This window comes from Castanea sativa, chromosome 9 (genome assembly GCF_040712315.1).
Source record: "Castanea sativa cultivar Marrone di Chiusa Pesio chromosome 9, ASM4071231v1".
NCBI classification, from domain to species: domain Eukaryota; kingdom Viridiplantae; phylum Streptophyta; class Magnoliopsida; order Fagales; family Fagaceae; genus Castanea; species Castanea sativa.
The window spans coordinates 24,717,526-24,728,801 of record NC_134021.1 but is presented as its reverse complement, the minus strand read 5'-3'; the positions used below and the strand labels follow the sequence as shown (position 1 = coordinate 24,728,801).

The following is an 11,276-nucleotide window of genomic DNA, read 5'->3' as shown; positions in this document are numbered from 1 at the left end:
TAATGATTGTTCATATGCCAATTAGTTTGGCAATGATGTACTAGTGATTTGTGTGAGATGTATTGATGACCAGATTATGATCCTCATTTTGTTATTAATAAAAATTAAAAAAAAATTCTGCACCTATGTGCAATTTATAAAAATTATAATTCTCATTTTATCATTAAAGAAACATGTGCGCCTATGTGTAATTTATTTTTGTAAATTTGTGTTTTGTTAACATCAATGAAAAAAAAAATTGAACACAGTTAATAGCTTCTCAAAAAAAGAAAAAAGAAATAGTTAGTGGACAAATGATCACAAACAAGGTCCAGTTGCATATCCTTCAATTCATATGCAAATTTGAGTGAGTTTTTTTTATATATAAACATAATTATATTACAAACAAGTAGTCATTACATATATGAAAACTATTACATATCCTTGCACCTCTCATAATACATTTAATACTTAATTATCATCACATCATTGTTACATCATTGACATTGAACACTTAACTAAGCAAGATACAATTTTGAGTACACTTTGTGCATTTGAACATATAAACCATAAGCACAATTGTTGCCTTTGCTCTGCTTGGCATTTCTTCCAGTTTGATGTTTACCCTAGTACAGTTCAAACATTTGAACATATAACTATCATATTAAGTACATTGCTTGGCATTTCTCCTCAAGTCCCAGGTCTTGTCCATCTTTCTTTGCAACTCCAATTATTTTAGAGTATATTGAAGTCTTTCATTTCCAACGAATGTCAAGGTTGCAACTTACATCTTACAACACATTTTTGATCCCTTACATTTGTTTGAGAAAATTAAAAAAGAAATCAGATAAAACTAGATGTGAAGGGCATAAAGTCATTAAAAATACAATGAGAGAAGTCATTAGCAAGCATTTAAATTTCGTTCAATTTTTCATCAGGTATAACATTTTGATCCTAAAAAAGTGGAGAGCCCAATAATTAAACTGTTTTCATTTTCCTATTCTTGTTCATAATAACAAATCTAAATCTGTGTATAAAATGCTCAATCTATTAAGTATGTTTTGAATATTTCCTCAGCCCAGTGAAGCTAATGGAGCCTCAAGTTGCTCTGTCATGTGATATAATCCTAGACTTAATTAAAACGAAGGTCATTAAAACAAGGTACAGGTTGAGTTTGATGTTTAAGCCTTCTTTTTCTCACCTGAAACAAATATTGCTAGCTTACATAACAACAAGACTAATAATACAAAACCAAATCATTTAAAGTCAAACTAATTCAGAAAAAAGGATTAGCATATAGACTCCAGCATCTACCAGCAACAACCCCACCAAATTGAATAGAAAGCACATATCAGATAATCGTTGGGACAATTTACCAAACAATTGAACTGCACAAATAATGAACCTAAGTTAAGAACTCAATCGACCATGGAATCCTAAAGACCCAACACAAATTCATTAAATCTACATCATTTGATCAATATCTAACCATAATCATCACAAAAATCCACAAGTATCAAAGGAACTAAAAAAAACCAAAAAAAAAAAAGTGGAAAGAATTTTACATAGCCAAAAATTCCATGGGCCAAAACATCTTAAAATTTCATCTTCAAAGATAAAAATAAAGAAAAACCTGGACTCATCCTATTCATTACTTGAAAGGATTTCTGATTATTTGGATTTTGGAGTAAATAAACCCCAACCCCGATAGAAACTTGCACGTACCAGGGCCTGAAGATACAGCCTACAGGGGGCGAGACAACTGCCGGCTCTAGTTCTACCGCCTCTTTCTCTCTCTTCTTTGCCATTCAGTCCTAGGCCTTTCCTCTCTCTTCTTTCTATCGTGTGAATTAATTAGCTTTTAAACTTCATGTGCTATTCCGTTAGTGTTTTATCCGGAACTAACCGAAGAATTAATTTGGCAGGAGGGAACAATTTAAGGTGTAAATTGGCCAATAAAAAAGTATAGAAAATGTCTTGATCACTAGTTCAAAGTTTAGGCGGTGTATGAGAATTTTTCTCTAATTATTTTTCTAAATTCATTTTATTTAAGATGACAAAAAAAGGCATAAGAATAAAGCAAGAACAAGTAGTAATAGATTAAAAAAGATAGAGTTCCTTATTATTACAACTAGTAAGTTACCTGTGTGATGTACGGATAATATTGTAATGTTTATGTAAAATAATTTTGAAAAATGTTGTATATGTATTATAGAATAATTGTAATAGAACTTTATCAGTAATGATGTCATCATAAAAAAAAATTATAAATTACTATCACATATCCATTATATATAATCATTGAAGTAATGAGAAATAATTATTAAAAAAAACAACTTTGGAGGAATATTATTGAATAAAAGTTCATATAGAACAAGATACATATCCTAAACACCTATAGTCAATCACATCATTTACAAAAATCACAAATACACAGCATCTAACCTTAACATCAAAATCGTAATTGTTGTTGTCACTCAATATAAAAAACAAGTCCCCCTTCCTTAGTTGTAGCTAACTCATATGGGTTAGGATTAGATGAAATAACAATGTTAGAGCAAGGTAGGTGTTGTCAAAAGATTGAAGGTAAATGACAACGTTTTTTTGTCTCTGTGTATTTGACATGAGGTGAAAATAGTGAATTAGAAAGCAAAAAGTTTTGCGTATATGCGTGAGGGATGAAAAGTCTTGAAATATTGAACCAAATAATACAAATAATATCTATTTTTTAATTAAAAGTCTTGAAATATTGAACAAAATGAAACAAAAAGTCAATATTTAATTTGTTCTTATCTTTGATGTGGTATTTGAGAATATTCTAATTCTCTTTACAAAAAATACGCCACTTGGCAAATCTCATGCTTTTTCATATGAGATCTTTGCTTTTATATAGTTTTTGATTTCTCGATCTCACCTCCTTGCTATATGGATAATATGCTTCCATTGAATGGTTAGTAATTACTTCTTCTTTTTTTATGAAGATTTTTTTAATATTTTTAAATGGTAATTAGGGAGTTAATTGATACAAATTGACCAGAAATGATATTTCATAAACATAAATATAAATTTTTAAGACAAATTATTCAAAAAAAAAATCGTTTCAATTCATCCCTTTGAATTATTATTTAAAAATATCAGAACCACAAGTAATTATCTAAGGTAGTGACCGAATGGGTAGAGTAATAGTATAGGATGGGTCTTGAGTTCTAATTAATACAGGCAACAACGTGGCGTTAGTCTAATTTAAGGATTACTACCTCCCATTACTTAGGGTGTTACTATTGTGACACTCACACAGAAGTAGGATTGTCACAACTTCTACCTTCTTACTTATTATAAAAATAAACGCTTAAAGTAGAATGTACTTATGTGTGTGTAAAAATAAATAAATAAATAAAAACCCATTATATGGAGGTCAAACATTACATTTTAAAAAAAAAAAAAACTCTTTAAAATATGACTTATTATTATTATTATTATTAAACTTTGTTTATTTATTGAGTTTTTAAAAAATTTGTGTCAAAAAGAATTCACATGGAGAGATATTTTGTTCATATAAAGTGTAAGTAAAATTTTCGTGGTTTTTCATTATTTTAGTTGAAAGAGATTTATCAAAGATTTAAAATTTAAAGATATGATCAAATTTGGGTTGTCCATTGCCCGCAAAACCCAACCCACTTCAATTTAAACTGATTCGACAACCCATGATTGGCTCCATTTGCATAGGTTGGTCTTGAATGTTAAAAGAAAAGTCATGTTTCGATTCGCATCTTAGGTCCCTTAATTCCTGACAAGTCAAAATTGAACCAACTGAATCCCCTCTCTCTCTCAAATTTCCTTACCACCAAACTGGTCTTTCCCTCTTCCTTTTTTTTTTTTTTAATTTGCCAAAGTTACCGAAATTAAGCTTAGCTTGAGACTTGGCATCTCTTAACCCATCAAGGTCAAAATATGGCCATCAAAGTCTAAATCTGACCATAAAGGTCAAGATTCTCGTTGTTTGTTATCGTTGCTTGACACATTTACCCGTTGTTCCCTCGTTGAGATATCCAACCGATAACTAGACAACTCCAATCGTGAAAATCGATGGCCGAATCAATTGATAATTTGATATTGGTCAGTCGGCAATGATTGGCCTCCTTTCCAACCAGCTATCACCACGTTGAGTGACGGGTTTAGGGCAAACCCAAGCCGGTTTGACCCATAGACGCCCCTCCTAAAATTATAAGTTTTCTTTACGTAAATATCCTTAAAAAAATGAAATTAAAACGAAAGAAAAGTGAGCAAAGCAGGACAAGAATATTCAATTTAGGCTCTCCATTGGTGGGCCCCACGCCCGTTTTGCCTTCCCATCCCCAACTCACCTTGCGGATAAGCTTTCTATTCAACCGTTGTCCGATTCTCTTATTTTCGAACCAAGCAAAAGCCTTTAAAAAATAAAATAAAAAACAGTAGTATTTTGTAAAATAAAATATCTCCTTCATGAAACACCCCTCCCAAGTCCCAACTCTAGTTAGACTTAGACCCCAAAACACTAACTCCAACCTTCAAAGCCCCATAAGTATCACCAAGGAATGATTTTCCTCAAGCTTTCTCATCACCAATCAACCTAGTAAATACCACCTTAATCCCTCTTTATTCCTTTTCTTCTTAAACAAAAAGTGGTGGGGAGAGAGACAGAGAAAAAATGTCTGTAATAGCAGCGAATGCTCAAATTCTATGCAGGGAATTTCACCACCGAGACCAACAGCAGCAGTACTCAATAAGCAGTGGGAGATTTTTGATTTTGCAAAGAAGTTCTTCTGGGTATTGGGTTGATAGAAGAAACAGAGAGTGCAAGAAGAGTTTGAGAAGAGACATTAGAGTGGATGCGTTTTGGCCAGACTTGTCAAGACCCACAACTGTTGAGATGGAACCCATCAACGATAGTGATCATCTTGATCAGATTCTACTCCTAGCACAAAAGCACTCCGAACCCATTATCATCGACTGGTACCTCTCTCACGCTGTGTGGGTGTGTGTTCTGCTCTCAGTGAATTTCTGCAAAACGATGCCGTTTTGGAGCGTACCCGGTTTTTTGTTTTAAATTTTTAGTAGTTGTTTTCTTTTACTTACGGGTAAATGGCAAATGATACGTGATTTTACCGCTAAAGTTTTAAAATTAAAATTTTACCTAGTTGTATGGATTCTACTCCTAAAGTTTTAAGTTTTTTAAATTTTACACTTTAAATTTAAAGTTTCAGAATTTATGGTCTAAAATTCAAACCATCTTAAATTTTAGGTGGTAATATCAAGTTTTGAAACGTTTAAAATCTAAACATCCCAAAATTTAGGGTAAAATTCAAATCATACTGTAAAATTCAATCTTCTACAAACTTTAGGGTTTAATTTGTAATTTTATCTTTATTTTTTATAAAAAGTTATAGTTGTTATGGAGTGGTGTCGCATAGACAAGCCACTGCAGACGACTTGTAGTTTAAAATTTTTAATAGCTATTCCCAGGCCGGGACGGGTCGGGTTTTAAACACGTAGCCCGAATCTGGCCTAAATTTGGATCAAGTGTTTTTTTTTTTTGGGACAAGAGGAGAGCTAGTGAATAGTGATTGATTTTTTTTTTTTTTTTGGAAGGATCGATAGACAGTCTTTTTTTTTTTTCCTTATAAAGCATCTTCTCAAAAAAAAAAAAAAAAAAAAAATATATATATATATATATATATATATATATATATATATATATAAAAGCAGTCAAAATGCTTTAATTGGTTGGTTCTTGGATTCTTTTTCTTCCAAAATTCTAATTTTACAAAGGCTGGTTTTCTGTTATTGCCAGGATGGCTACTTGGTGCCGCAAATGCATCTACTTGAAGCCCAAGTTGGAGAAATTGGCTGCTGAGTTTGATACCAAGTAACCTCTCTCTCTCTCTCTCTCGTGTGAAACAAGCATATCTAAATTGGGTATCAATTGTTGTTTTCTTCACCATTTGTTACCTGTATCATGGTTTGACAGTACAAGCATTATTGAATAACTGAGTTGTTCTTTCTTTAATATTATTTAAACCCCACATGACTATATCCTTCAACTTCAAGGCACCGCATTCTCACATTATATAGTTTTACCATTCTTAAAGTTCCCACATTCTCACGATATATATAGCATACCACTTTAGTGGTATGTGAAAATGTTCGTATTTCATTAGTGCCAAGGTTTGAGTGACTGGTGGGCTAAGAACCTTATAGCTGTATTGCCCAGTCTCCTTTATGAAAGGAATCAGTGTTCGAATCACCCTCCTCCACTTGTTTTTACATTTGAATTATTTTTATAAAAAAAAGTTGGTTGACTAGAATTTTTTCTTCTTCTTTGATAAATGAGAGCTTTTATTCAATAAAAGTGTTACAAAATCATTTCAAACATAAGCAGCTGACTGCATACTTGCCATTCAGGCTACCAAACATATCTCCTACTCAGGGGCGGAGCCGAGGGGGGGGGGGGCAACTGCCCCCCTGACCTTCCTCCCAAACCCCTTTAGTATAGGATTTCTGGATTACTTTGCCCCCCCCACCCCCACGCCAAGAATTTCTGGACAAATTTCAAAGACAACCAATCAACATCAAATTCTAGGGAAATTATTGGGTACTCATTTACTATACTCCGAGAGTACCTAATAATTTTCTCAAATTCTAACCCATAATTTCAGTTAACTATGCAATAATACAAATTTGATAGTTTGATGCCTAACTCCAACAAAGAGAAGAGTATACAATATGTTATATATCTTAAAACGAAAACAAAGAGCTATTTAACAGCGTTCGAGACACCTGCAAAATTAGAATTGGCTACCACAGTGTTCTGATACAAAGAGCTGCTTAATATGCTTCTGTCAAATACCTAAAGTTCAAGTAATTGAGATTTTACATTCTATTGATCTAATATCATGAATGTTTGTGAGAGTTAGTGCCTTATGAGGTGGCTTGTTATTCTCTGGCAGCACATGCAAGAACTTGCTGTGCTGTCATGAGATTGCTACACACTTGTACCTTTATCAACAAAGTTATTCTAAATATCATACTAGAGAAAAAAGATACAAAGAGATAATACTAAATTGGACACATTGACACTTAATAATTTTTTTTTCAATGGGAGATACACAACGCTTAATCTTTACACCAATTGAAATTCAATTTTCATCACACTTTTTAAGTTTAAATAAAAATCGTCTACTAAATTGTGTTTAAAATATTTCACGGCTCCAACTCTAAGTAGCGGATCCATACTTTCAAATCATGTCTTATTTTTTCATGACACTATCCCAGTCAGCTTAAGAATGTGTATTTAGGAATATCTTTAGAGCACCAAATAAGCTTCCATCAGTTCGCATGTGGTCTCTTCTCTCTTATTTCCTCCCTGGTTTGCTTACATTAATATTGTTGACTAGAATTGAGTCAGATATTCCAATTTGACATCTACCAATATTTAAGACTTTAATGTGTTAAATGTTTTCTTATCTCTTTCAAATAACATATGCATAAATAAAAGGACAAACTAAACATTTGGTGTGTTGACATCAATGAGTATGAACTTTCATGTTGATTCATCGATTCTGGTGATGAGAGTAGTGAAGGCTCTTGTGACATTAAGACTTGAAAGCAGCTTTCTTTACAATTCTTTTGCTTTTAGACTATAAATGTTAAACATGTGCCGTTACTGTTTTGTCCAAAATCTGGACATCAATGACTAACTCGTGCTTGAGTCACTGAGTTGAAGGATATGTTGAGAATGGTTACTAGTTCAGAAGTTTTAGCCAACCGAAAAATATATATAAAAATAATTTAAAAAGAAAAGATCGAAGTTTTCGCTCTGTTCCCTCTTTTATTAATTTAGATTAATCTAATCAAGACTTGTCATCAAGCTTAGCTCACTAAACCTGAGCCTAGGCACAAATCTTTCATTTCCTTTCTGGAAGTAGGTCATAATCTAACGTGGGAGCTCCTTGTCATGGATTAACCAATACTAATTTATCAAAATTGGAATATCCTTTTCAGTTATTGGTGGTTATTATAATTCCAATTAAAAAATTTTCTTCTGATTTTTGTTTATAACAGGGCCAAATTTTATTGGGTGGATGTCAACAAGGTACCTCAAACTCTAGTCAAGCGGGGAAACATCTCTGTATGTATGATATATAATGCGTTCTCTAATTTGTCTTCTTAAATATGTATAATACACACACATGTTTTCCCTGGACGCTTTTAACGATGCTTTCTTGTGTTCTCTTTTCTCAGAAGATGCCAACAATTCAGGTCTGTGTCTGTCCATCTAAGTTTTTTATTTTTCAAAATGTTCTTGATTTTAGTGAGAGTGATCCTAAGGAAAACTTACAAATGGATTGTAAAAATTTATTGCAGCTATGGAAAGATGGAGAGATGAAAGCAGAAGTAATAGGAGGGCATAAGGCCTGGCTTGTGGTTGATGAAGTGAGAGATATGATCCAAAAGTTTGTCTAACTTACTCTTGGCACTTCTCTCTTTTTACAAATTCTTGTTTATATTTTTTCCCTCTTATATTGCAGTCATGCGTATATCATATAGTACTGTAATATTTCCTTCCCTATAGTCTATAACGGGTACTTTGATGGATGGAATCTAATAACTTTTTTGCCCATTGCATTCCGTGTCACCACCTTGGATGTTTCAAATTTGAGACAATTGGCACCTTCTCATCTTATAAGTTCTAGGTGAAAGATGAAGTCGTAGGTTTAAGACTCATTAAATGTATGTGCAACTTGCTAATTATTATTATTTTAAAAAAAGAAAAAAAGAAGAGATGTACTAGTAGAAACTTGTTCATTATTAAGAAGGTTTAAAAAGTTAAAAGAATTTAGATATAATTTCTAGGATTGTCTTATCCCCCGTTCATTTAGGGATATTGAACACACGATGAAAATTGGAATGGTACAATTAAAGTATGAAGTGAACCATATTTGGGTTGCCTGAATGATTTTCTCTTCCAAACTTCATAAAATATTCGTTAAGCTTCTTTGAGAAATTTAAAAGGGTCATCTTTTGGCATGTTATAACTTTCAATTGGTTTAAAAAATGATACCAAGAGTGATTATAACTTATTTCACAATACCCCCTCAAAAAAAAAAAAAAAAAACTTATTTCACAATATATTGAAGTGATAATAAATAATGAGTTAAATATCGATTTTTACATAGTGTTCACCACTAACACCACTATTAATGTCCATCAATGACAACATGTGTTACATTTCACCTCAACAAATGTATAATAAATTGTAAAGATATTATATTACCAATAATTTTTCAACTAACTAAAATCCAACATTATATATTTAGGTAAAAAGGTAGAGTATCCTAGGTGAAGTCCATTAGAGCATTCGTATCAGGTGTGTTAAATGCTATAATATAACACATTTGACACACCAAACACCAAAAATCCTCCCTCATGAGGTATGCCAAATGTCAAAACATTTGGCACATATGAACAGTGGTGTTTCAAAGATAACACCGTATGGATTGGTGTGTTATATAGAAATATTAATTTTTTAATAATTTTCTCTCTCCTCTGTCATTTTATCTCTTTCTTTTTTTTTAGTCTCCCTCACTTTCTCTCAGCCGTTCTCTCTCCTCTTTCTCTCTCTATCTCAGCCTCTCTCACAATCCACCACAGTGACTCTCCACCCGCCGGCGCACCTCCGCCACTCACCAGTAGCTGGCCTCCGCCGCTCACCAGCAGCTCGCCTCCGCCGCTCACCAAGTAGCTCGCCTCTCCTCCGACGCCAACATCGCTCGCTTCCCCCGATGCCGCTCGCCAAGCAGCTTGCTTCGCCTCCGCCTCCGCCGCTCTAAGCAACCTGCCTTTCTGCCCGATCTCACTAAGATCTGATTCCCCTTATTTGTTTGGATTGTTTATGGTTGATTTTGGGGATTGGATCTAGTTTAAGAAATTGGATCGGAGGATAACAATGATTTGGGATTGGATTGTTTGATTTGGGATGGGTTTTGAGGTTTGTGAATGTGGTGGGTTGTTGTGGATTTTTTTTTTTCCGGTTGTGTTTTTTTTTTTTTTTTTTAATTTTAAAGGGGGCGTTGGTGGATGTGGGTTTGTGCTGGTAGTGGCTGTCGGTGTTGTTGTGGCAATGGTGGTGGTTGTGCCGTTGTTGCTGGTGTTGTTGCTATTGAGGATGGGAGGAGATAATATATTATTTTAATGTATTGTAAATATTATTTTAATGAATAGGATTGAAGGATAAAACATCTGATAAATGAGATGTGGTAAAATGATAAAGTAGGTGTTTGATGTGTTAAAATGACATTTTTTTTGAAACACCTAATGAGGATGCTCTTAAGTTTCCTAATTAATTTTATTTTTTATAAAATTTAGTTTCCCACTTAAATTCAAGCATATTGTATTGAATTTAATTGTTATTATAAAATATATATATATATATTACTTATGTTTCATTGGCCAATATAATCATGTGTTTGAATTTTAATAAGAAAATTCTATGCTTAAAAGCTACTATTAGAGGGGTTTTAAAATTTTAAATAAAATCTTTGGACAAAATTTGAACGGCCAAAGCTAACCAACGTATTTTAACCTTTAAGTTGCAAGGACAAATGTGCAGTTTGCATTTTACACCCGTCTAAGACTCTAAGCAGGTGTTCAACTTCAACGACTCACACTTTGACTTGGCAGCATAGATTGGTATACATAATTACATACTACATAGGTATGTGAGCACGGGTCAACACTATCCTACATATGATATAATAAAAAGAAGCTCATAAGCTATAGCACCACATCGTCGCTTTGGCCGAGTGGTTAAGGCGTGTGCCTGCTAAGTACATGGGGTTTCCCCGCGAGAGTTCGAATCTCTCAGGCGACGATTATTATTTTTATTTCATTTCTCTCTTTTCGCTTTTCTCTGATCCACGTCAAGCTGTGAATGTCATGACGACATGAAGCTTAAAAATCATTACAAATCAGTAGCTAAAATGCTTCTTCCATGCCGCTGAAGGTAAGGCTAATCAGATTAAGGACAAAAGACATTCTCAACGCCATGCGAGACAGGTCATAGACCTTTATACCACAAAAAATTCATATCAGAAATTTTTTAGATTTTTGAAAAAAAAAAAAAAATATATATATATATATATATATATATATATATATAATTGTTGAGCCAGGTGGCTGCACCAAACAACAGTAAATTTTTAAATAAAAACAAATTTTTTTGATCTTACCAACTTCTTTAAAGTTTGGATAAAATAATA

At 33.1% G+C, this 11,276-nt stretch overlaps 1 protein-coding gene, 1 long non-coding RNA gene and 1 other non-coding gene across 4 annotated transcripts; 2 read left to right on the top strand and 1 right to left on the bottom strand.

The window, feature by feature from the left end:
• Positions 1-435: 435 nt before the first annotated feature.
• On the bottom strand, positions 436-1,829 carry LOC142610830 (uncharacterized). Its single transcript, XR_012839891.1, has 2 exons — positions 1,705-1,829; positions 436-790 (listed from the first exon to the last, which is right to left on the bottom strand). It is a non-coding gene; the product is annotated as an uncharacterized LOC142610830 (long non-coding RNA).
• A 2,531-nt stretch (positions 1,830-4,360) lies between these two features.
• Positions 4,361-10,283, top strand: LOC142609876 (thioredoxin-like 3-1, chloroplastic). 2 transcript variants are annotated; one of them, XM_075781601.1, is made up of 6 exons: positions 4,361-4,971; positions 5,810-5,884; positions 8,080-8,146; positions 8,260-8,277; positions 8,383-8,471; positions 9,648-10,283. In XM_075781601.1, exons 1-6 carry the CDS (start codon positions 4,667-4,669, stop codon positions 9,670-9,672), a joined length of 579 nt encoding a protein of 192 aa, XP_075637716.1. In that variant the 5' UTR covers positions 4,361-4,666; the 3' UTR covers positions 9,673-10,283. The 2 variants fall into 2 exon arrangements, with proteins under 2 accessions (XP_075637716.1, XP_075637717.1); XM_075781602.1 differs by lacking the exon at positions 9,648-10,283 and having other exon boundaries at positions 8,383-8,638.
• A 523-nt stretch (positions 10,284-10,806) lies between these two features.
• On the top strand, positions 10,807-10,888 carry TRNAS-GCU (transfer RNA serine (anticodon GCU)). The gene has a single exon. It is a non-coding gene; the product is annotated as a tRNA-Ser (tRNA).
• Positions 10,889-11,276: the final 388 nt, after the last annotated feature.

Excerpts from the sequence above, each read along its gene's own strand:
- LOC142609876 (XM_075781601.1), top strand. The coding sequence starts at position 4,667 with ATGTCTGTAATAGCAGCGAATGCTCAAATTCTATGCAGGGAATTTCAC. Across the intron at positions 5,885-8,079 it reads GCTGCTGAGTTTGATACCAA|GGCCAAATTTTATTGGGTGG; the intron begins GTAACCTCTCTC and ends TGTTTATAACAG. Across the intron at positions 8,472-9,647 it reads GTGAGAGATATGATCCAAAA|CCTCTCTCACAATCCACCAC; the intron begins GTTTGTCTAACT and ends TCTCTATCTCAG.